Source organism: Lipophrys pholis (genome assembly GCF_963383615.2).
Source record: "Lipophrys pholis genome assembly, chromosome: 21".
Taxonomy (NCBI): domain Eukaryota; kingdom Metazoa; phylum Chordata; class Actinopteri; order Blenniiformes; family Blenniidae; genus Lipophrys; species Lipophrys pholis.
The window spans coordinates 23,238,558-23,264,852 of NC_137649.1; the positions used below are offsets into that span (position 1 = coordinate 23,238,558).

The following is a 26,295-nucleotide window of genomic DNA, read 5'->3' on the forward strand; positions in this document are numbered from 1 at the left end:
CGTGTGTCTGTCAGTGTGCCTCTCTGTCACTGTGTGTGTGAATTTGTGTGTCTATGTCGGTATGAATGTGTGTGTGTGTGTGTGTGTGTGTGTGTGTTGACGCGCGCGCACGTGCCCCCTCCACAGGTTGCTCGCGCTGAGAGGCAGCGTCAGTTCTCGCGGGATCAGCAGCAGCTCGGCCGCCATGTTGTGTGTCAGTATTTTGGTTCGTATGTGCTGAAGTGGAGAAAAAGTTCTTGGTGACGGGCTGTGGAGGGGAGGGGGGCCGCAGACACCGACTGTCAGAAAGCTGCTCCCGAGCCCGTGTCACACGGCCGCCTGCTGGGGCTCCGGACCCCCCCCTCCCGACGCTGCGTGGAGGACACCGAAGGCCCCGGGCCTCGGTGCAGCTTGGCCCGTCTCTCCGCGGCGCTCTCGGCTTCTCCTCTCCGCCTCCGCGGTCCAGCGGAGGTCCGGCGGTCGGGTTCGGGGCGTCGAAGGCGGCCCGGTTGGAGCGGCGGCGGGCCTGGAAGGTGAGAAACGCTCCTCCGGGGGACGAGAAGGGGGGATAAAGGCTGCGGCCGCTTCGGCTCCGTGTGAGAGGAGGAAGGGGAAAAAAAAGTTTTGGAGAAGTGGAAAAAGTTTTTTCTGTGTCTGTTGGATGGAGCTAACGGTGTTTGGAGCGGTGTTCACTGAGTCGCTACAGCCGCGGCGGAGGCTGGGCAGCCCGGGGCTTTATTTCTGGGTGCTTCCTGGCCGGTTTGGGGGCTCCGCTCCGGGTCTGGCTCGCTGCTTATTTTCGCGGAGCTTTGCGCCGCTTCCTGGCGCTACATGTTTGTAGCCGCTGCTAGCAGGAGCTACTTTTTTTTTTTTTTTTTTTTTTTTTTTTTTTTTTTTCCATTGAGCTTCTTCGAGCTCCGCAAGCAGTCGTGGATGGAAACCTTAAATCATGAAACTCCAGCTCGGCTTTAACCCTTTACCCGGAGGACGAGCCTCGGCATCAGGTCGTTACACCTCAATCCTTCCGATCCCACAATAAAACCGACGTTAGTGGATTGAGACTTTGTTTTCCCCCAGTGTGTAGCACCTGAACCCCCCCCCCCCCAAAAAGAAAAACCTCCTCAAACGTCATCTTTATCTCAAGCTGTAGCACTTTATACTGTTTTTAATGCAAATATGTTCATAGAGCACCTTCTAGATGTGAGGTAATTCATATTGCTTTACAAAGAAATCCATTAAACTTCCTCTATCAGAATCCACACGGAAAATAACAATAATAATAACGTAGAACCGAGTTTTAGTTGTTTATCTACATCTCTAATATGCTGCCAACACCTTTCTGAGGGAAATTCGTCATTACACCCATACAAACACGTATTTCCAGCATTTACGTTTTTACCCGGTGAGTTTTCTTGACATCTTACGGAAACTCCTAGAGATTCCCCCGTTTGTACACTCGATTGGGATTTGCACTGAAAAAACAATCTACAATCAGTTTCACAATATTTCAGACTATTGTCCTGGCTTTTTAGTTTCCCCCCCCCCCAAGTTGAATCAGTTAAATGTTGATTTGACCGCCATCTTTGATATCCCAGAAACCCTTGCGGCAGGTTTCCCTAGATGATGTCAGTTAGCGAAACAAACAGTTTGATGGTTTGTAAACATATCGACCTCGGTGTGATGGATTTGAGGAAAGTACGGGTTGGAAATTAGTGGGAATGAGTGGCGATGATCTTGTTTTGGTGTATCTGTTTATTCTCTGTTCATTCCTTTATTCGGAAATACATAAATATTTTTTCTGGTAGAGTAACTTAAAAGCTTCCGTTACTCATATCGCACTTTTCGACTGCCTGATCAGTTCCAAAGCTCTTTGCATCATTAGTAAATCATCAATAGTCACATTCACACTCCAATGAAGGCGGCCGCCGTGCAACGTGTCTCATCCATCCATTGGGAGCTGTTTGGGGTTCAGTGTCTTGCTCAAGGCATGTGGACAGGCGGAGATGAGGCGGAATCGAACCTGCAACCTTTCGACTGTAAGACGGCTGCTCTAACAACCGAACCACAAGCTTTTTTTTTTTCCCCTGTCGCTCTTAAAGATTTTCCCATCGACACGGCATCACAAGCACGTCTCAATAGGGTGTAGTACATATGCCAGGCCTATAGGTGGCACTGTAACTCTGCCACAGAATTACACCAATAAATGGAGAAGACGACACTGAGCATGCAAAAATCCTCGTATTCGATAAATCCGACATATCGCCTTCTGCAGAATGTAGTCCGCCGTTGTTGTTTAGTGACGTTGCGAGGTTATCGGGTCGAGTGATGTGGCGATGACATCATCGCTTTCACTAAATGTGTCTGTTGTCACAGCAAAGGTTTTTTCAGATTTCTGCACTCTAGAACCCGTTCTCAAAACAACCCGTTTTCAGGCTTCTGAAACGCAGCGCCGTGTGGATGATCGGCCAAAAACGACACAGGACACAGTTACACTAAACGACATTGCCGTGTCAACGGGGCCTTAATCTAAAGCAATGAAGAGTATAAAATACTTATAAACCTCTCGTACTCTGTCTCACATACTCTCGTCCTTTTCATTGGATCGACTTTACTTTGTGTTTGTTCCATATTGCTGTTTGCCGTTCCAAATCGCCCACAGTTATTACGTCCTGCCGTTACAGAACCCCACACGTCTCGCTGTTCAGGGTACCTTCGCAAACAACGGACTCGCTCTTCGCATCCAACATAGAAATGGTGAATTTCTGAGTTTTTAGCCACAAAACTCCTCAGTGTTTACTGAACATGCGCTATAAGGCCTAAAACAACAATATACAGTACAAAAAACTCTGGAATCAATGAATAAAGTCAAAATGATGCCTCTTTTGTACAGAAAATCTAAATATCAACTTATTGGGTGAATAAAATGACAAAATAATAGAATAATAATCTGACTAAAGTCAGTTTGGGATAATCCCGTTTTCACTGAATTTCCCTTTTTCAGTGTAATAAATCTGTAAATGAGATTTTTTTTTTTTCTCTCAGTCCCTTTGGAAAGCAATTTGTCAGACATGTTAGACCCCGGTTACACAAAAACGTTCCAGTTGGCAATGTCTTGTTTAGCGTTTAAACAGCAATGGCAGTAACATTGACAACGATGTAGTTGGCGTTCCAGGCCACGAGGTGGCGTTTGTTTTTGTAATGAAACCACACATGCATGTGTGCAGAGAGCGCTACACTATAAACGCTGACACAGCAAAAGTACAAGACTTTGGTATGGACAGGTGAGGCTTTGGGGATTCATCTTGGAAGCCGGTTTGAAGAAGGGACCGTTGCAGGGAGTCCGAGCGCCGTCGTCGTGTCAACGGACATCCAAAAAGCAACAATATTTTTTTCGTTTTTGTTGTTATTCATTTAAAAAAAACTATGAAAAGCTTCACGTACTTTATAGAAATATTTATCAAACCCTCTCGGGGGGATAGGATATGAAAAGTAGACGTACATGTCTGTAGAAACAAGGACGTTTTACTCAGTGTCCACTAGAAGCCGCTAACTCCAAACGTGTAGCCGCCAGCTAACTCTAAACTTGTAGCCGCCAGCTAACTCCAAACGTGTAGCCGCCAGCTAACTCCAAACATGTAGCCGCCAGCTAACACCAAACATATAGCCGCCAGCTAACACCAAACATGTAGCCGCCAGCTAACTCCAAACGTGTAGCCGCCAGCTAACTCCAAACGTGTAGCCGCCAGCTAACACCAAACATGTAGCCGCCAGCTAACACCAAACATGTAGCCGCCAGCTAACTCCAAACATGTAGCCGCCAGCTAACTCCAAACATGTAGCCGCCAGCTAACTCCAAACATGTAGCCGCCAGCTAACTCCAAACTTGTAGCCGCCAGCTAACTCCAAACTTGTAGCCGCCAGCTAACTCTAAACTTGTAGCCGCCAGCTAACTCTAAACTTGTAGCCGCCAGCTAACTCTAAACTTGTAGCCGCCAGCTAACTCTGAACTTGTAGCGGCCAGCTAATGCTAAGTTTATTTCTAAAACTAAACAAAGTTGTCCATATTTCAAGTTTAAAACCCAAACAGATGATTCTGTTGTGTAAATGTATGTATGATTTATTCACTTAACAAAACCAGTTTAAATTGAAGAATGCTGCTTCTTTTATCACCACTGAGGTGAGATTAAAATGTAATTAATTTTTTTATTGCGTTCCACCTCTGGTCTTGATAGAATAAAGTGTTTAAACAGCAGATTTCTGGAGTCGTTGCTTTGCTTTTCTTCTACTAGATTATTTTAATGCAGTATAACTGTGAATCCGTCTTACTGTTTGCTACGAGTTTGTTTTTTTTACATCGTTGCCACACTCCTCCAGCTTCACGGCAGCGTTACAACATGTGTGGCGCTCCACTTGGCAGAAAGTCGATGTGTGGAGGCCTCCTGCACTTCTCCCATGTTGTGCGACCGAGGCCCGTCTTCATATTACCACCGGCTCAATGAAATGCAAAATGTTGGTTGTGCTTTGTTAGTTGGCGTGTCGGCGTTTTAGAACCAGCCAGTGTGCGGTGGATCTGTGTGTCTGGGTAGTGGAAGTGGCCTCTGGACGCCTGAATCCACTTTGTGACATCAAAGTTCTCCCAGCATACCTGGCTGAAGTTAGCCTGGTGCTGGCTTCTCATTTCAACCCCCCCCCACCCCACCCCCGTCAGCGGCTGATTGGCCGCTCCGCATGCTGGCCGTGATTCTCTTGGAGTTTATTCACAACTCCTAGAAGTCTCCTGCGCCTCTCGGCACGCTCGCCCTAATCTGTGTCGTCGCAGCCCGACTGTAGGAGTGTGTATCGTTCATTAGCAGCTTGTGCCTGCCTTGACTTGTAGTCAACATTGCACTTCCTGACCAATAAGCTGACATGCCTTGCTGTTTATAGGTGCAGACCCCTAACTGAAACCATGTGTGTCTGTAGCTGGGCAAATATGTTGCTAGGAAACTCTGCTGATTTGCCACTCTGTGGAGACTCTGCAGCGAGCGCTCTGTGTGACGAGCGCGCACAACACAACAAAATATTGGCTTTTTTTTTAATTTATTTATTTTTACTTGAATTGTTTGTTTCTATTTGTTCATTTCGAATTAAAGGGAAAGGTGTGGATCAAACGATCTCTTGTTGGAATGTTGAATTGTTAATATCAAAAAATCCGTCCTGCGTCCCGTCGGTCGGCTGTGCTTGTTTTTACCGCCTTTCGAGCGAAGACGATGACGTTTTGTTGCACTTTTGTTAAACGGCTTCCAGAGCAGAACGTCTCGTCCAAACAGGGAAAACACATTTTCTGCTTTTAGAAATGACCACTATTGTACACTGTGATTGCATTCGATAGTTTTTCTGCACATGCATACAACAACAGCCCCGGAGGACTGTGGTGTTTGCGCTGATGTTTCTCACTTCTCTCGTTTGTTTGGTGTTTATCAAACCGCGCATGTGTGCAGATGTGACTTTTCAAAAGGGGCAAACATTTTGCTCATTTTGTTTCTGCACTGATTTGGAGAAGCCCAGTAATCCTGACCCTCCTCGGTGTGAGTGGCTCCAGTGTGAACGTGGTCAGAATCGATCCATGGCTGTAAAGTTGGGCCCTCTTCAGCCTTGAGAAAAATCTAGTGCTTAACCAGGAGACGTTTTCCCGCCGCCGCTTCACGTCACAAATATTGCAGCGAGCGTAATCTGCGTCGCATTTTCAAAAACAGAGCCTCTTGAGCGTTTTTTCTCCGCCGTGCTTGACGTCATTACACTCGTGTGCGTACAATGCTGTGTTCAAATCTGCCTCCAGAAAAATCTCCTCTTCCACTCCCTCAGTCACACTGATGCGTTTAGATACTGAAACATGGTACCGTTTGATTTTACGTGAATCGATACTTGATTTTACAGATGGAATTTGGTTGGTACCTACATTTTTAAAGAAAGTACTGGTTTTTGGTACCCATCCCTAATTTGAACCCATGTTGACGGTTAAGCCCAGAACATACTTCCTTCATTCGTTGGTTGTTTGCGTTTTAAAGCAAGTTGAACAAGCTTACTCCGGAAGCCCAGGCCAGGTAAATTTGCTTGTATTTAGAAAGTATTTAAATGTATTTTTTTGCAGCGTGGTTGCTGCAGGTGTTTGCTTCCTTGCCCCGGTGGAGTGATTTATATATCACTAAATTATGATGTGTTTACTCCAGTGCTCCTGCAGGCAGTTAACTCGAGTACTGCTGTCTGAACCTCGGTAGTTCTTACTAGCGGAGGGAGGGTGAGTGACGGTTAAGCAGCATCTTGTACGTGAGTAACACAAAGTGAAATATCTGTGGCGCTGAGTCGTGAGGCGGAGGAGGCTTAATCGCTGAGTTGACTAACATCACTGTGCATCACTATCACGAACATCTGACTCTGGTTTATTTACTGGGGGTGGCTGTTTCAGTAAAAGCTTCTCTCTATTTCCAAAAGTCATCAGTTGTACTGTCATTTCAAGGGAAAAGACAAGCGCTGAATCGAGGACATGCTCTCTGGATAGTTTCGTATTTTCGCCTTTACACTGAAACAAATGGGAAAGATTTTGAGTCGTGGTTGTTTTTTTATGCTGTCGTGTTACTGGACGTGCTGTGATTGTGGCATGCTGTCACTAAGTCTGTGCCAACACGTTAAAACCTGAAGAACTTGTTTTCCTGATTTATCATTTTGGGTTTGCACAACACGTTAACACCACAGTGGGAAGGGGCCCCCGCCTCCCCCTCCCCCTCCCCTCACCGGTGGGGGAGATAATTGCTGCATGTGTGTGTGCTTGTTGTTTGGATCCACAGCGCACCGTCGGTTGAACCCAGGAAACGATTTGGCTTACAGTTTTTTTTTTTTTTTACTTTCTCGGGCTCAGAAGTGATTCTGACTAACGGGGACTTCAGACACTGAGCTTGCGCCGCCGCCGCTCGCTCGCATGTCCACAGTGCGTCTTTGCTTCACAGCTCGCAAAGTTCCCGTTGTAACGCTAACTGGTGGTGGAGCAGGTTGAAGGGTAGGGTCCATCAGCTGGGGGCAGTTTCTGCAGACCCGGGTATTGTTTTTAACCCTCCCCCCTCTCCAGTGTGAAGAGATCCCCCTCCCTTGTAGACTTCTCCCCTTTTAAATGGAGTCCTCCTCCTCTTCCTCACGTACTGCTCATGGTGCTCTTCACCTCACTGAGGGAGCCCATGCTCCACATCTCCCAGCTTTAGCAGCAGCTTTGCAAGTGATCCAGTTTGTAGAAGAGACGTGTGAGTGACAGTTTGACCGAGCGATTAAACATCCGCACCACATATAATAGTATTTTACTAGGGGACAAGGTGTCGTTTTAAGGTTGTGTTGCTTGCCGGCCACTAGTCGGAGCTACAGAGCGGTCGGAAGGCAGGCTTTTATTGTGTGAATTCCTGTGAAAGATGTGGGTCAGCCTCTTAACTGTAACTTCACTATAATACCCGATATTGTCAGTTTATATCCACTAAACACAAAGTAAGTAGTGTAAGCAGCCTCTTCAGCAGTGTCTACCTACTCATGACACATTTAACCGTCTGCTGCCACAGCCAGAGAAATCCTTCCTACCCGCCAAGCACAGAGTCCGCACCTTACCTGCAAAAATGTTTTCATCCAGTTTTACCTTTGGTTGTCCTTGTAGTGTTTTGGGAGAAGCTGTTGAGTTTTCACTTTTGTTAACTTTTGGCTGTTTTAAAGGACACTGCAATAATTCTCGGCGTCCCGAGTCCAACATACAAACGCACAGCAGGTAAACGTAACTTTTCTGAAAGGCTCCGCGACTGTCATGAATCGTCGGCGCCTGACCGTGTTCATCAAACGCACCAGGCTGATGCTCAAAGTGGGAATTTACTGCCACATGTGAATCTCAGACATCGCATCGTAAGTATCATTACAGTGTACCGTGGATAGTGTGCGGTTCTAGCAGGTCTGTATGTTCTGCTGGAGTGGAGGGAGCAGGCTAAAGCTGAGTGTTTGAAATCTCCAATAACTTTTTCCCATTCGCAGCTTCACTTAAAGCCGAATTTATATTTCCCAATAAATTTGTGATTCTTTTTTTTTGAGAAGAAAATTCGAGTTTCGATTTGATTTATTTTCTTCTCAGTGAACTTAACATTGACTGCAGACATCAGATATATTGTCAAAAGTGCAACGTTATTGCTGTGATTGAGTTAAAATGCATATAAACAATCCCAAAATAAAGTAAATGAGGTGCTGTCATTCATCAAAATCAAGCTTTAACCCAGGTTTAAGCAAACGCGCCACGACAACTACGGAAACCGACAAGGAATGATGGAACGCAACGCTTAAAAATGGTGAAAAACTGGGGGAAAGAAAACTTGAATTTGCAGATAAAAATAATTTTTTAGCTACAAATTCAATCAATCCATATTTTATTTTGCTCAGTCGTACTTCATACACAAACAATACGCGAAGGCTATGCATCACCGTGAACCACCCCCACGCAGCGTCTGCATCCTTCCCACATCACTCATACTTTAATCATGTTTAGCATGTAGCATCGCTGGTGGGTGAGCCCGGAAACTCTTTAGCGTGTAGCATGTAGCACGACTGGGAGTAAAATCCTCCTGGATCCACTGGGCAGTTCAATTAATGATCGACTTCAGGATACCTCTGCTGGTCCAAACGTCTCTGGTGATTAAGTTACTGATGTTGTACGAACTATCGTTCTCTTAATATTCTGTCAGAGCGTAATTTACAGTCTGTCTAACTTTTGTGTTCGTTAATATTAAAGAATCTGTAAACCACGTGACGCTTCACGATGGTGTTTAGAAAAGAGAAGAAGAAAAAGCTCTTGTTAATGCTGGACTGGTGGATTCGGAAGAAACGCTGCTCTCAAACAGAGAATTGTATTTTCTTAACCGGGAGAAAGTTTCTTTGTGTTTCACTTCCTGGTGGCACCATGTTGTCACAAGCTGCTGCGTCTCCTCTGAAGACGTCCCACTGTGTGCTTCTGACTTCACTGCGTCGGGACGCTGGACTAAATTGACCCTTCTGTGCCTCTGGTGCTGGATTTAGTGGAAGTTTTTTTCCTGTTAAGAGCAAGTTACTACAATTTGTTGTCTTGCCGTACACATTAAACACATTAAACGTAAACTTTCTCAAAACAAAATGTGCTTCCTCACCTAACCTGACTCCGAGAAGAACTCACAAAGCCTCGCTCGGTCATCACCAATGTTAATATTGTAATGCTAAAGTGTGTGAACCTTTTTCTCTTCCTCTGCGCCCCCCCCCCCCCCCCCCCCCCCCCCCCACCCCCCCATGTTTGCACAGAAGAAGGTTAAACATTGTCAGTTTCTGTGAAGTTTCTCCGGTGTGGTGAACAATGCCTGGGCGTGGCAGCTGTCTGGAATATCTTTCTGAGGAATGTGTCAGACTGGCCTTTAGGTGAGGATTAGCAGCAGGTTAATCTTTTGTCAAAACTTACATGTTCATTTTCAATAGTAGTTTTCTCTTTTAGATAACTTAATATAATTGATTAAATTATGGGGCTTTAATTCAAGCCATTTGATTATGCTTTGTTTTTATATTTGTTTATGAATAGATAGTAAATGTTGAATGTAGTTTCCATTCATTTGGTAGTGGATAAGAGCACAGCTGTGTGCAAAATATGAATAAAGAATTTAAAGATATCAATTCTAGTCTGAATTATTTATCCCCCCCCCCCCCCCCCCCCCCCCCCCAAAAAAAAAAAAAAACTAACTCCTGGGAAGAACAATAGTTTTACTGGAGAAGAAAAGTCTGTTTTTACTACAACATCATCTTGACTGTGTGCTTGATATGAGGAGAGGCATTGAAAATGAACCAGCTATGACCACAGTGGTAAACGCCAGAACTATCAAAAACTGGATAGAAACTCCAAAAAACGCTTAAAAAGTAAAGCTGCTAAAATGGATGAAACATCTCAAACAACTGATGGCAGGAAGTGTCCAAAGTGGCTGAATCGGGCAAATCGGTTCGATTTGCTCAAACAAACTAAACGTACGCGGCAGCTCCAGACGGATCTATTTTCTTTAAAGGCTGATTGTTGACCATATGAAATGAGGCAGTACTGTTTAAACGCTATTGTCACTACATCTCCTGTTTCTGAAACCGTGTGCAGACGTGCACGGAGGAGAAAAACGCAGATTGGAAAGCACAGAGTGTCGCCAAACACTCTTTGCCTTCCTTCTGCGCGGCGCTTTAATGAAACCATCGAAGGGAATGTACTGTTGATGGGCTCCAGTTTGACGTGTCCTGTGCCGCAGGAGCAGCAGTAGATGTATAGCCGGACCTTTGTCTGCTTGGCTGGAGGAAAAGCCTCCACAGGAAATGCTTCCTGCAGCTGTTAGGTGGATCATTCTCCACCTTGAGGCCAACCAAAAGACTCGGTGCAGCCAAGTCCTGTGACTCCACCGCCGTCTTACTTCAGACCTCTCAAAACACGCAAGACATTCTTATCTCCTTCACTGAGCCGGTCCCGTTCACCAGCGTCTGTCTGGGGAAATTAACCGTGGCGACACATGTTTTTACACTCCTGCCCACCAACGAGCAGCACAAGAGAAGGTCGGATTATGTGAGTAAAGGGTCAGAAACCTTCCTCCAGCTGGTCAGGTTCACGGGTTCACCTCTGAGCAGCCACAACATGATGTACTTGTAACCCAGCCTCCGAAAGAGCCAGGGGTGTTTTTCATTGGAGTCACTCTGTTACACACACAGGATCAACGTCATCTTCACAAATGTACATGGAGTCGTTGATTTATGAGTGTAATTGACCTTTGGTTAAGGCCCCCCCCCCCCCCGGTTACTCTTGCTAACTCGGACAAGCCGTCGCAGCTGACTGCATGTTTGCGTGGCAGCTGTTGGTGTAGAAACCTCACCGCGACACGAGCTAGGAGGCTAGCCTCAGGACGTCCATCGCGGCTAGCGTTACGATGTGATTGATATTGTGTGACTAGATTGAGATTATACAAGACGGTGCCGTACTTTGAAAGAAATGTCTTGTTTGTGGTTGTTGTGTTGAGTTTGTGGTCTGCCACAACGTTTTGTTTGGATTTTGGAAATGGGATGAAGTTAATCCCGTTGTTTATTCTTTCGTTTAAGTCATTTAAGACACAAAAATGCTCAAATACCTCGGTGTCACCATGTCTAATGCTTCACTACCGAGCTGAGAATTTTAAATCCAAGTTATTGGTTCGATTGTGGTCGGAGGCACTTTGCCTCAAATCAACCTTTCAGCACCTTTTGCGGGACATTAGCAGAGGGGGTAAAAGATCAGCAGATGATCAGTAACCAATAAATAAAAAGGATCTTTGTTTAATCAGTTTATATCGTCAAAGTATTTAAATCCGTGTAATAAATACAGCGGAGCAGAAAATCCAGTAACTGGTCCAGACATGTGAGATGATTGTTGTAATTAGCTTTCTATAAATACACCTGAAGAAGAGCTGGAAAAAAAAACAGTGGAAGCATAATCGGAGCATTAAATACAAATGCTCCTGTTAAATACAAGTACCTCATAATTGTACTTAAGTACAGTGTTTAAGTAAATGTTGTTTTCACTACAAAACTGAATGGAAATTCCGCAGGAGCACGTCGGAGCTACAGTTTCCCTCAACATGTTCAATATTCAGGCCACGTATTCTGGCCAATATATAAATAGACAGATTGGTGAACTAGTTACCGGAGTTCAAAACCTGTGACACAAATAAGGATTCTTACCGTATAGTCACACCACAACATCTTTCAGGTACAAACGTTAAAGTAAAGAAGGGTTGTACTCGTTGAGCCAGAAAAATCTGTCAGGTTCAATATATTCAGTCGTTTATAACAGCAAAGGTTTCTGAGTAGGTGATTGTGCTCTAAAATATGAGGAATTGTACTTTTTCATCCGTTCATAAGAAGATGGATAAAAAGCTCTGTGAGACTGACTTTTCCTGGATTCTAGTTTACTGTCTCGAAGAGTGGCCTTGCTGTCGGTTTGCTTCTACAAAGTATCTCCATGAAATATTTCAGATTAAAAAGCCACACTTTAAAGTGTAGGAACGTCCTGGATCATAACTTCTTGTCTGCTGTCTGTAACTCACTGAACCAGGTGGAAATGAGTTGTGAACTTCGGATTATTTCTACTGTGTGAGGGGAAGAGGGTCCTCCTCATCCAAGATGGCGGCCACGTTCATACACGAGGCAATTCAAAGTGCAGAAGCTCCGACAGTATCTGTCTGAAGTAGGGCTTGGCGATATGGCCCAACGTTCACATCTCAATATTTTTTTCTCTCTTTGGCAATATACAATGTTAACTCTATATTATTTTTCTCAATGAACTTTTTCCCCAAAGACAATTATGGCAGCTCAAACTAATTTTAGTTAATTGAGAGGTCTAGTGCAAATAAATGGAATGCATGCAGGGAAATGTCATATCTTCAAAATGGGTACAGTTTCAACATCATGCCCATTTTAAAAGATGTATCCTGGTGCAAAATACAGTGAGACGTCGCTTCCAATGCTGCTGCAACTGAAACTACAAGAATGACTCCAGTATTTACAGTCACAGTCGTCTCACAGGCCGGACAGGACACTCTGCCATACACCGGAACACCACTGTGTGTCATGAAAATGAATAAGAAGCCAGTATGACATTATACAATAATACGTGGGAAACATAGCATCTCTTAAAACTAGTATTTGAATTCAAAAAGCTATATCGGTATTAATTTTTCCAACAGCAAATTTAGGAAAATCTTGACATACTGCATTGTAAATTTGGATGTATATCTCTCAGCCCTAGTCTGAGGATTTAACGTGGTTAACGTGGCGTGTATTATAGCTTAGTCTTCTATCTGACGCCGGCCAGCGGCAGTCGACAGCATCCACTGCCCGGTACTCCCTGTGTTATAAAAGGAGCTCAGCCAGACTTTTCACACTGCTGCTGGCTCCATTTTTCATGCTGTGGAGGATGTTTCTGATTGAAGGTCACATGGCATCGTTATTGTTTGCACTGGATTTAGTTTGTATGTGTCTGAGGTTCAGCTTTAATTGGGCAGTCATCATTGATTTAAAGGAGACATATCATGCTTTTAAATCCTTCCTTTTTACATATAAATCATACAGTTGTGGTCTATACAACGCGAAACTGCAATGCTTGGGTCTAAATTCCTCATTATTAGAGCTCCACAGGCCCCTTTTCTACCCCTTTTCTGATGCGCTTCTGAGAGCAACTCGTTTTGGGGCGGTCTCTTCATACCCCGCCTCCTCTCCAGGTTGCAGAGGTGACACTCGGTTCAACGTCACCGTGTTCGGCCATCTTTGTAGTTTGATAGAACAGATACAATTATCTAGCGGCGCAGAAACTTTATATTCACACATTATTTACAAAATGTCAACAACGGAAGATTTGTCCATCCAGCCATACATGTTGGAGCCAGAGTCGGACCCGGCGGAGCGAGATGAAAATGACGATGATGCACCTACAGAACAACGTCTTCATATGGATGTAACGCAATGGTGTGTTACTATATTTACACTAACTTCTCCATCCATGCCCACTACTACAATACTGCCTGTATTACAACGACTATTTAACACAGAAGTTACATTATAATCTAAAACGAGCACACAGCGCTAACATATGAAGACGGTGCAACTGCTAATGCTAACAAAACAATGACAGGGACGTCTTATCATCACACTTTTTAGCGTTATATACAGCTTACCGAAGTGCTCTGTTCGTCGTCTCCATAGATAGAAGGAACTGACCGCTCAATCAGACCAAGTCTTTCGGCAAATCCTTCTTTATACTGGCGGAGGTTGCTGAAGCAGTCGTCCTTAAAGTGATTCGCGCACACAAAAATGACCTTACCCACAGATGTGGGTACATTTCTGTGAAAAATAAAACTCAACCAGGCACTTCGAAAAGGTTCTGATGCTGGGAGACGGTGTAACGAAGCTTGTGGGTTACTACATCCAACAACCGAACATTTCGACTTATCCTCTCGTAACTTCGGTTGGACTACAAAATCGCAGCGAGAAACAAAAATGGCGGATTGCTCGAAATGTCGATGTCCTAATTTGGCAGTTCCGCTGAGAATACTGTGACGTCATTGTTCAAAAAACGTAATAGAGAATAGAAAAATCGAAACCGATCGCAAAATATGACCAAAACAGAATATAAAGATATCAACGGAGCACCTGAAGAGACTACTTTGAACTTTTCTGTACTTCTAAACACTCTAAATATACAACAAAATGCATTTAAGGGCTAAAAAAGTGGATTTAGCATGATATGTCCCCTTTAAAGGTTAGGAGCTCACTGCTGTCCAACATAATTCCACTCAGTATAAGCTGCAGCTGGAATGGCAGTTTGCTGTAGTGTGTACAGTCCAACGGCACCATGGATCACAAAATTATCTTCATTAGAACGGCTGAGTGGACTGCCATAGATTATGTTTCCCCAAATTTCAACATTGCATCAAACCTGGTGACAACGGGGCCAAAACCAGAAGCACAAAAATGACTGAAAACAACAAATGGAGAGATGTGATGTCCCCAAAACCAGCACAGTTTGACTGAATGTTCTAGAAAATGAAAAGCAGGCGGCATGTAGGCCGAGTCAGGAGAAGAAAAAAAATGCACAACCACATGAAGCTTTGGATATTAACCTGTACCAGCTACGCTGCCGCTGCTAAACAGCTTCGCTCAGGCTAATTTGACATGTTGAAGGTCTGGGACCTTCAATACCACAGCTCATCACCACAGTGAGCTCAAACATCTGCTTCACTTCACTCACTGCACTTTTAAATGCTTCAAGGAGTTCCTGGAAGAGGTTGAGTCTGAATACACCCTGCAGGGACAATGCTACATGCTAAATGCTAACTTCCAGAGTCCTGCAGGGCACAAAGAGCCTCCAACTTCAACAGACTAAAATCTAACAGTTCTGATTCGGGTCTTCAAATGGATCCTAATACCATATATATATATATATATATATATATATATATATAACACTTGGCTAAAACTTGCTCAAAATGTTTACAGTTTTGAGCGTTTTGGTTTTTTTGTTTACTCGTCTGGTAGCCCCAAGCATTTTAGTTTGATTCAACTGGAACGTTCCCTCAGAGTGATGCGTTCCCGGAGGTTTAGAAGGTTTGTGAGTAATCCTGTTGGAATGTGTACGTATGATCTGTGGCGAGTTGTCATCGTGAAGTGGCCGTGGTCTCCCGTCTGGGCCGCGCCTTGCTGCGTGGAGTTTGCATGTTCTATTCGAGTGTGACTCCGAAAAGCCAGACAAATGTTTTCCAGTGCCGATTTGCACCTACTCCAGGAGCGACATTGCACCTTCTCATAGCTCAGATAAAACAGTTCCAGCTCCTCATATTCGAAGCACTCGCTGCTTTTTTCTTCTCATTAAAAAAGTGTCTTTAAATGCTTGTAAATCCTGCTGTGAATGATTTAACTGACTCTTGTGTAGTACGGTGGGGAGATTTCCCACAGGCTCTTCCGCTCTGTGTCACATGGTTGCGGTCGGTACAGAACAGGATGGGACGTGCTTCGTGTGTCACTGTGCTTTGATTGGCATGTAAGAGGAGCTGTGGTTAGAGGGAAACTGCTGCTGCTGCTGCTGCTGCTGCTGCTGCTGCTGCTGCTGCTGCTGCTGCTGCTGCTGCTGCTGCTGCTGCTGCTGCTGCTGCTGCTGCTGCTCCAAGTCATTCTTGTCTGGTTCTCCACCACGCAGGAGAGCGAATAGCTGAGGCCGTGCAGACCAAACCTGTGGACGAGCTGTGTGGAACTGGAAGGGGTTCAGTGAGGGAGACATGCTCTGTGGGGCCTTGTGACAGAACTGTGGTGGTGTGGGTTCGCTCCCTGCTGAGAGTGAAGCAGGCAGCATGGAACTGCCTGCTTCACTCAACAATAAAGCTCGACAGTGCGACCTACGACGTGTTTAGGTTCAAGCTTATTAGTCACATCGTACAGTGTGACCAACTTTTAAGATTATTAAAAGTCTGTAGGAGCCTTTTGAGGGGGGGTTTAACCACTGAAGACTCAAAAGCAGCTTTAAAAGCAGCTCATATGATACAAAATTCACTTCCTAAAGGTTCTCCATCAGTACTAATCGTCCCCATACCTGGAATGACGTCCCAGAAGTGAAGACAGTCTGTCCTCTCTCTCCCTGGCTTGTTTCAGGTTTTAAAAAGTGTGTTGCTCCAACCAGCCAATCAGAAATCAAACCCTATATAGTGTCATCGGGGGTTTAGCCAATCTCAATCAAGGTAGGCTCCTCCCTTTGACTCCTCCCACAATTAGGCAGCTCTGCTCTGGCACATGGCACCACGAGAGGAAGTACTTCCTCCTCTTCCCAAGATGGGCATGTGTGGGCGGAGCCAGTCCAGCTCACACAGACACAGCAGATTCTGAATGCAGCTCCTATGACGGATGGAGGAAAATCAAGGAAAATCTCGATTTGGGGCAATAAGCTTTTGAATACAACATTTTCGGACCAAGGAGACCATGTGAAAGTGTTGAAAAGCTGGATAATAGGAGATTTTTTAAAATCTGCTGCTTGTGCCACAGGTGACCTGAGGCGGTGAGAGATTTAACTCCTGTCTGTCAGATATGTTGCTTTGGTTGTGACGGCAACAGATTAATGCAAAAATACAGCATACAACACTTACTATTAAGAATCATTGTTATCTGGTCATGATGTGAAAAATTTAACCTGTTCTCTCTCCTTTGGTGTGTTTTCAGAAGATGTTCAAAATGAAGGCGGTCTGCTGCCACCACTGACGCCCCAGCGCGCTGAACAGAACCCGCAGACCTGAACCGGCAAAATACGAATGGCCCAGGGAAGCCAGCCGATTGACATTCAGGTTTTGCATGACCTGCGCCAAAAGTTCCCAGAAGTCCCAGAGGTTGTTGTGTCCCAGTGTGTTCTGCAGGTAAACATGCTCTGCTCAGTGGACGTGTGTAAGGAAATAGAACCTCTTAATTCAACACTATTTCTTACCTGCTGACCAGGACACACTCACCAATTCATTGATATCGTCTCCAAGCGTTTGAATTCATTTCAGATTGTATTATCACAACATTCAACATTGTGTGTCGGATGTTAATCTGAGATGGAAGAAAAGACCTTGCTGAATCGGTTCCACGTGTCGACAGGATGTGTACTTTCTTTTTGCACTGATGTGTGTTAATTGTTCTCCTGTCGGAGCTCCACCTTAACTGAGTGTGTCCTCTGTGTGTCCGTCCTGCAGAACAACAACAATTTAGACGCCTGCTGTGAATACTTGTCCCAGGTCAGTCCAGGCTACGCGTACGGCGAAGAAGGGAACCCCCGATTTTGCGACGACACCAGCTTCACCAGGCTCCGCAATCACATGACCCAGCTGAACCTGGGCCTGGAGCCGCAGAATGTGCACGTGGCCCCCGTGCGGGACGGCCTGAGGATGAACGGCAGCCGGACTCTGGCCCACAGCGTGAGCGAAGGGCCCCTCCCGACAGCCCCCAACAGTGACTTCTTTCAGCAGGAGCCCCAGTCAGCCCCGGTGCAGGTGCCCTCCACCCTCGACGTGTTCGGTGTGATGGAGCCCACACGCAAACCGCAGCCGCCGCAGCACCTTGGACTCTACCCCCTGTGTGTCAAAGGAACCGCCATGGGGGGCCAGCAGGCGCCGCGCTTCAACCCCATCACCGTGACGCTGGCCCCCAACATCCAGACGGGCCGAAACACCCCCACGTCTTTGCACATACACGGCGGGCCGCAGTCGGGCCTCAGCAGTCCACAGGGTAACTCCATCTACATCCGGCCCTACGTCAGCCAGTCCAGCACGAGCCGACAGACCCAGCAGCAGGGGGGGCGGGCCCAGTACAGCCCCACCTCCCAGCCCCAGCAGCAGATCTACCAAATCTCACACCCCTCCACACTGTCCGGCTCCTGGTCCGGCCCTCAGTACGCCTCCTCCTTGCATACCTCACAGCACCAGGCCCAGGGCCACCAGACCTCTCACGTGTACATGCCGATCAGCTCCCCCACGAACCCCCAGGCCCCCTCCATCCTACCCACCGGAAGCCAGGCCTCCTCCTCCGGGGTGTCCTCGTGCTCCTCCACGTCCTCCTCCTCGGCCATGCCAGGCTCCCTGTCCACTATCAGCCAGTACAACATCCAGAACATCTCCACGGGCCCCCGCAAGAATCAGATCGAGATCAAACTTGAATCTCCTCAGAGGAGTAATTCCACAACGGCTGTGCTGCGGACCAGCAGCGGGCCCCGTTCCTCCTCCACCTCCTCCTCCTGCCCCTCCTCCTCCTCCTCCTCTTCAACCGGGGTGCCCACCGTCCCCACCACCCCCCTGTCCATCGGAGGAGCGGGTCTCAGCCGCAGCCAGCCCACTGTTTACATCTCCGCCAGCCCGCCTACTGCTGCTCCCGCTCCCTCCGAGGACGCCCTGGTGGCCGCGGCCGGCTCCCGCTCGCAACCCAAGTTTTACATTTCTGCCAACGCCTCTAGTGACGACGGCGGGGGTCGGAACCCCCCCACAGTCTACATCTCAGCAAACCCTCCCCTGCAGGGGCCCCCGGGGGCCAGGAACATGGGCGGCCAAGTGAGCATGGGCCCCGCCTACATTCACCACCATCCACCCAAGTCCCGCGCCTCTGTCGGGGGCGGGGGCACCGCCGCCTCCTCTCCCCGCGTGGTGGTGACCCAGCCCAACACCAAATACACTTTTAAAATCACTGTGTCTCCCAATAAGCCCCCGGCCGTGTCCCCCGGCGTGGTGTCCCCGACTTTTGAGCCCAACAACCTCCTCAGCCTCCCCGCGGACCACCACTTTGTGGAGCCGGACCCCCTGCACCTCTCGGACCCGCTGTCGCCGCACAGGGAGAGGCCCAGCGAGCCCCGCAGACTCAGCATGGGCTCCGATGACGCCGCGTACACACAAGGTGAGACGTCGTCACGTCGGCGCTTCACAGCCCGCCGAGAGGATCGGTCTGAGATTTGAGACAAGTTTACCTTCAAACCTGTTGTTTTCAGCAGTTTGACGTCTCGGCCTGTTTTAGTCCTTTATTCCTCGGATCAGAAGTTTTAAGCTTAAATCCAGTCCTAAAGTCTTTTTTTTTTTTAAAGACATTTTTGCCTGCCGGGTTTCGTCTCTCTTTCTCAGAATTCACCTTCCCAGTTACACTATTTATTTTTGATTGGAAACGGGAAAACAAATCTTTTCATTGATCTCTGGAGCAACACAAACACACATCCAGACTCTATATCTAGATAAACTATATTCACCTGGTCCAAGATACATGCGTTAAAACAGCAGCAGCTGGAATCCTGATATGCTTTATATGAGACAAGTTCCTGTGGGATCACTGTGATGGTCTGACACGAGTTGTTTTTTTTTAATAGGGAATCTGTTTAATTGGTGTTCTTCTTCAGTTAGAGAATGTTTTGTTGGAGCTGATCATCCAGGAACGATGAAGCGCGTGAAGATTCTTTCCTCCAGGATCAAGAGAAAATTATTATGATAATAATAAGAGCATGTTTCGGTGTAATAATGAATAATCCTATACAGGGTTATTTGCCACTTTGTGGCGGCTTTAATGCTTTTTCCGCTGCCAAGAAAGTCATTTTATTATGACGTCTGTTGTGTGATTTGAGACGTCCCGAGTCCTGATTGTCTCAGTTCATCGTACATCGTTGATCCGTTTCAAACGTTCAAGTCAATGAAAGTCGGTTAGTTAGTCTGCTGTAAGAAAAACAAAAAAACAATAACATGTCTTTGTGGACTTGTACCACATTTCCTTTGTGGAGAGTCCAGTTAATCCGGTCAGTGAGCCCAGATTGGACCATGTGTCAGAAATCTCCTGCGGTTGATGAGTACCTGGGGAAAAGTCTCATCTCTGCTTTTTACAGTGAGTGAGAGGTTGTTGAGTCACACTGACGGCAGGAAAAAAAAAAGACTGGTGTTGTTCCGCTTAAACATGAACAGAGTCCAGGTAGGCTTTAGGATGAAACGCACTGGAACGTGTCGGGATTCATTTGGGTTTTCTTCTTCTGGTCTTACGTTTAAATTCCCAACCATTCTCACCATGCAAGAGCCTCTTCTTCTGCGAGGAAATGCTGCTGAAGACGCCGTGTACCTTGTCTTTCAGCGTTACTGGTGCATCAGAAGGCCCGCATGGACCGGCTATGGCACGAGCTGGAGGTGAAGAAGAAGAAGCTGGAGAAGCTAAAAGAGGAGGTCAACGAAATGGAAAACGATCTGACCAGGAGACGGCTGGAGAGATCCAACTCGGCCTCCCAAATTCCTTCTGTAAGCTGAATTCAATGCCGGAGCTATAGCTCTATAGAGCTGGGGGGGGCGAAACTTTAAACTCCTTCTGTTGACTTGCCAGTAAAATGCTTTTACGTTTGTGGTTGTAACGTGATGGAACGTGGAAAAGTTTAGATGTTTGCAGTGTGTCTGCTGCTGCCGCCGAGCTCGGCGATCGGCGGTTCGGTTGTTTACCGACGCTCAGAGCTGCTCGGACGTCTTCATCTCGTTGTCGCTCAATCTTTCAGATCGAGGAAATGAAGCAGTTACGGTGCAAAAACCGGTCGCTCCAGATCGACATCGACTGCCTCAGCAAAGAAATTGATCTCCTTCAGACAAGAGGTACGAGTCCGTCTCCTCTCGTGTATTATTCATTCTGAACATAACTTGATATGTATATGTATATATATATGTGTGTATATATATATGAGATATTCACTGACGGCCCAGTAACGTAGCCTGATATGGAAACGCCTTTCTGTAAACAAAGTCAAGTTATAGAAGCAAAAGAATATAGAGATTTAAAAAAAATGTAAACCAGCATATTATTAAAATATAAAGACTGAAGAGTGTTCTAGAGTTTGTTATGAGAGAAAACTGATGAGTGAGAGCGGCTCTGAGACTTTGTCGTCACTATGTTTGTTTTTAATGTTCATTGTAAACTAATTGTTTGACACAAAGCTTCAGTTTTCCTAAGTTTATTCAAAGTTTTGAAACTTGTGTTTTGTCAACGGATGAAATGAAAGGAAGTCATGTCATCAAACTGGTGTTTAAAGGGTTAAAAGTCTTTATTTTAAAAGGTGTGTGTGTGTGTGTGTGTGTGTGTGTGTGTGTGTGTGTGTGTGTGTGTGTGTGTGTGTGTGTGTGTGTGTGTGTGTGTGTGTGTGTGTGTGTGTGTGTGTGTGTGTGTGTGTGTGTGTGTGTGTGTGTGTGTGTGTGTGTGTGTGTGTGTGTGTGTGTGTGTGTGTGTGTGTGTGTGTGTGTGTGTGTGTGTGTGTGTGTGTGTGTGTACACAGGACCACACTTTAATCCCAGTGCAATCCATAACTTCTATGACAACATTGGATTCCTCGGTCCTGTGCCTCCTAAACCCAAAGGTACTTTATCCATCGGTGAGTTTTCACACCTCAACTCCCTCCTTTCTTCTTACTGGATGAATGTTAACCCTCCTCTTCTTCCTGGATGAACGTTAACCCTCCTCTTCTTCCTGGATGAATGTTAACCCTCCTCTTCTTCCTGGATGAATGTTAACCCTCCTCTTCTTCCTGGATGAATGTTAACCCTCCTCTTCTTCCTGGATGAATGTTAACCCTCCTCTTCTTACTGGATGAATGTTAACCCTCCTTTCTTCTTACTGGATGAATGTTAACCCTCCTCTTCTTCCTGGATGAACGTTAACCCTCCTCTTCTTCCTGGATGAATGTTAACCCTCCTCTTCTTCCTGGATGAATGTTAACCCTCCTCTTCTTCCTGGATGAATGTTAACCCTCCTCTTCTTCCTGGATGAATGTTAACCCTCCTCTTCTTACTGGATGAATGTTAACCCTCCTTTCTTCTTACTGGATGAACGTTAACCCTCCTCTTCTTCCTGGATGAATGTTAACCCTCCTCTTCTTCCTGGATGAACGTTAACCCTCCTCTTCTTCCTGGATGAATGTTAACCCTCCTTTCTTCTTCCTGGATGAACGTTAACCCTCCTCTTCTTCCTGGATGAATGTTAACCCTCCTCTTCTTCCTGGATGAACGTTAACCCTCCTCTTCTTCCTGGATGAATGTTAACCCTCCTCTTCTTCCTGGATGAATGTTAACCCTCCTCTTCTTACTGGATGAATGTTAACCCTCCTTTCTTCTTACTGGATGAACGTTAACCCTCCTCTTCTTCCTGGATGAATGTTAACCCTCCTCTTCTTCCTGGATGAACGTTAACCCTCCTCTTCTTCCTGGATGAATGTTAACCCTCCTCTTCTTCCTGGATGAATGTTAACCCTGTGAACGTGTTAGTTAGATGTTTCTTTGCACCAGTACCAGTACTGGGTATCTGTAAATCAAGATGGTGGCGGCCGGCCAATAGAGGGCGCCAGGGCGTCTCTAAATGTTTAAATATGCTCATGTTTAATAAAGACAGAACATCTAAGAGCTTTAAAAAAAAAAAGCACACAGTTTATTTTTGCAAGTCTTTTTTGAGGTACAATTCTGAAAATACTTTGAAAGATGGATTGATGTGTTGTGAAAATATACCTGATACATATACCTTTTAGTTTTAACCTTTTAACTCCAAAACACCTTCATTTTCTGAAAGGGAAGAATTGAGCATCTACTTGGAATTATTTTTTTTCTTCCAATCTTAAAAAGGCAAAAGTTGTATTATGGTTTATAAACACGCTGTATTTAAATTAAATAAAAAATGTAATATAGCTGAAGAGCCTCACCAGCCGCCACTGGAATTAGACGACGAATTCTGTCAAAATATCAAGAAGAGGAGAAAGATCACCAGGGACACTTGGACCAGCAGAGTTAGAACAACGTCGCTCATTAGATTTAACAGCTCAGTGGACCGGGAGCGCCGTGCTACATGCTACATGCTAAATGCTACATGCTAAAGAGATTCTGGCGCTAGCTCACACCAGCGATGCTACATGCTAAACATGATTAAAATATGACTGGTGAACTCATTAAGTAGCTAAAGGTTAGTGGAAAAATGAAAAGGTGTTTTTATTGAATCTCTAATCAGACGGTTGAGTGGACTTGTGTGATGTTCATGTGATGTGAACCCCCCCGTCCCCCCCCTTCCCCCCCCCACAGACCCGGGCAGTAAGCTTGTGAAGTCCATCACAGACCAGGAGGAGGACGAGGGGACGGCGTGGAACTGCACAGCCTGCACCTTCCTCAACCACCCCGCCCTCAACCGCTGTGAACAGTGCGAGTTCCCTCGCCACTTCTGAGCCACCCGGGCCTCGACCAGTTACCCCCACGCCCCCCCCACCCCCACCCCCCCTCCCCCAAACCCAACCAGCCCCTCCTCCTCTGCCTGGGGTCCGCCACACGACATCTGTGTTCTCCTAGACTGATGGAACGGATTGAACCTCACCGAGAGAGAACGGAACCGTGTTATTGATCCTCCACCTGCATGGAAACCTCGCCGCTCCGCTCAGTATTAACACACACACACACACACACACACACACCCACACACACACACACACACACACACACACACACACACACCCCTGGAATCAGCGTGTTCTCCGGGTGTCCGGTGGCTCGGCGGGGGAAGGGAACCCTCCAAACTCCTCGGGGACTTTACACTTTGTGTTGCTGGTTTATTCAGGACCGGGGTACCAACAGAGACGCCCCGTGCCTCTGGTCCGCCCCCCCCCTGCCCCTTCTGCCCCTTCTGCCCCTTCTGCCCCTCCCCCTCCTCTTCTCTCTTCAGTCCCGAGTCGATAAAGAAAACTTTGCATGCTTTGTGTACAGTACACGGAGGCAGAAACTCCCCTGAGCTTTTTATTGTACATAATTTTAAAATGTGCCTTACGAACCTTCCTCACACTATGAATCACTTGTATTTCCTGTAAGTATAGCTTTATAGACTTTATTAACTCTTTTAATTGTTTGTCTTCGTTTTCCCCTCTCTGAAAACAAAACGAGCGCCGCGGTCCCGCTTTAAGCTTTTCCTCCTCGGTCTCTGTGAGAGTTGAAGCCTTGCAGGAAGAGGAGCGGAGCAGTTGGAACTCCTGGCGGCCATCATGAAGCTACGTCTGCTGGTCCGCTAGTCCGCTAGTCGCCTGAGGTTTTTTTTTTTTTTTTTTCTTTTTTCGTTTTTTTTTCCTCGTTTTTTTTTTTCTTTTGCTGCGTTTCCTGTTTTTAAAGCAGAACAAGGCGATGGAGGGGTCTTTTGGTTTGTTTTGTTTTTTTGTTTTTTTTAATTGTAGGACACCAGGTATGTTTGGGACTTTCAGGGGGAGGGCAGGTGCAGAGGAGGATCAGTCACCCCCGCCCCCTAAAAGAAAAGAAAAAAAAAAAAAAACAGTCTTTAAAAATGTTTAATTTGAGGAGAGTTTCTGGGGCTGAGTGGCTCGAACCTTCTTCCACACAGGAGGGGACGGATGGGCTCATTTACAAAGTGCCATCTTATCTGACAACTGGAATGTAGCTTCAGCGTTTGGGCGGACGACGACGACGACGACACCTCAGTGCAAAGACACACTCGTTCTTCCAGTACAATCAGGAACCGGGTCCCGGTTCTCCCGGAGGAGGGCTCGCTTTGGGTTCCCCAAAGGTACCGAAGAGAAGATGTTGCTGTTTAAAGGTACAATATGTAATCGTTTACGTGGGAAAAGGCTCCAAAGAACCAGCAGGCTCCGGGTTTTGTGCGGTGGAACTGCAAAAACGTGAACATCCCGTGGAGTTCAGCCTCACAGTCGACTTTTGGCTAAGCCCCCCCCCCCCCCCCCCCGTGTAGCTCGACGAAGCTAATTGCTGCTAGCGTCATGTGATATATTGTTTATCCTTTGATTTAAACGGCCCCAAATACCAAGTGACACCAGCTCTGATGCTTCTCCATTTAATGTTTGTTCGAGTTCAGCTGGTAGTTGAACGCTATTGGTTGGTTTGCGTTTGGGGGCGGGCCTTAGCCAAAGGTCGAATTTTCTGTTTCTCGTGTTGTTGGTTCCCGTCTTCCCTCGTGCAGCCTCACATTCAGCACAGAAGTGCTTAAAGTGAAAATTAAAAGTAAAATTGAACAAATTCTGCAGCTCAGTACAAACGTGTCTGGCAGTACCAGTTTGTACCACCGGGGGGGGGGGGGGGTGTGTGAGCAAAGACGAAAAGAGAAGCCAGTTGTCGGGGACCTTGTGTATTTACTGGTTCCAGGTGACCGTCTTCTCGACAGAGGCGGGCTTCCAGGGTTGATTGGCGGCGTGACGGACAGGATCAGGAGCCGGGATTCTTCAAAACCGGGAAGAGTCCGAACACGGACTGGATTGTTTTGTTTTTTTCAACAGAAAAAGCTGTTTCATCTTACATATTGTACCTTTGACGTGTTCCTCTAATGTGCAAATACTTGTGGTCCGGTGCCGTCGACACAACAGGTCCGAGTCGTTTCCTCCTCGACACGAGAAACAGGCAATAAAACACCCGAATCAAAGCACAACGTCCAACTCTCTATACTCTTATCTGCATTCGGCTCACTTCATCCTCCTAAGCTTTTTAATCCATGAGGGTGTTTCTAAAGTTTACTTCTTTCCTTAAGTTACCTTATATGTGGAGTAGTTACTTTTGTTTGTGTTTTTTTTTTTCCACATTTGTGAAACGTTGCCTTGCATTAGTGCCTCTGAATTTGTATTGATGATTTTTTTTTTCTTTTTTTTTTTTTTGTCACAACCAAGTGCCATTAAAAACAACAGATCTTAGTATCGTTCAAACCCATTTAGAGCAGAAGATGAATTATTGTCTCTTAAGCACTTAAACGTCAAAACGTTTCCAGTTTTCAGCTTTTATCTGCACCTTGGTGTGAAGAGGCAGTTTATTCTTGTTTTATTAAAGAAAAAAGACAATTTGGATATCTAAAGTGTTTTTTTGATTTTAGCTGGGAAACTGTCTTTGTAACAGATAAGTTATTTGTAAAAATAATTAAAAAAAAACATTCTGAACGTTGTGCCGTGGCCCTTTTGTGGTGTCGTCTGCCTCCAAAGCAGGGGGCGGCGCAGCTGTTGTTCCTGGTGGATCCGCTGGGTGTCGCTGTGGCTGAGCCATAGTAGAAAGTCGTAGCACCAGAACTGACCAGCAGGGGGCAGCAACACTGAACAGTAGCGAGGTGAGGCTCAGTTAACCGCTGCTGTCCTGCTTCTTTGCATTTAAAGGGATTTCTTCTAGTTTTTAATGAATCTTCTTTCAGCTGCAGCCCCTCCGACCTGTCTGTCTGTCTGTCTGCCTGTCTGTCTGCCTGTCTGTCTGCCTGTCTGTCTGTCTGTCTGTCTGCCTGCCT

At 46.1% G+C, this 26,295-nt stretch overlaps 1 protein-coding gene across 2 annotated transcripts; it reads left to right on the top strand.

Annotated features, from left to right (window-relative positions):
- The first annotated feature begins 378 nt into the window (after nt 1-378).
- On the top strand, nt 379-24,311 carry tab2 (TGF-beta activated kinase 1 (MAP3K7) binding protein 2). 2 transcript variants are annotated; one of them, XM_080491108.1, is made up of 7 exons: nt 379-512; nt 16,747-16,937; nt 17,256-18,942; nt 20,149-20,309; nt 20,558-20,651; nt 21,326-21,421; nt 23,112-24,311. In XM_080491108.1, exons 2-7 carry the CDS (start codon nt 16,836-16,838, stop codon nt 23,249-23,251), a joined length of 2,280 nt encoding a protein of 759 aa, XP_080347234.1. In that variant the 5' UTR covers nt 379-512; nt 16,747-16,835; the 3' UTR covers nt 23,252-24,311. The 2 variants fall into 2 exon arrangements, with proteins under 2 accessions (XP_080347234.1, XP_080347235.1); XM_080491109.1 differs by having other exon boundaries at nt 21,326-21,406; nt 23,112-23,363.
- The last annotated feature ends 1,984 nt before the right edge of the window (nt 24,312-26,295 follow it).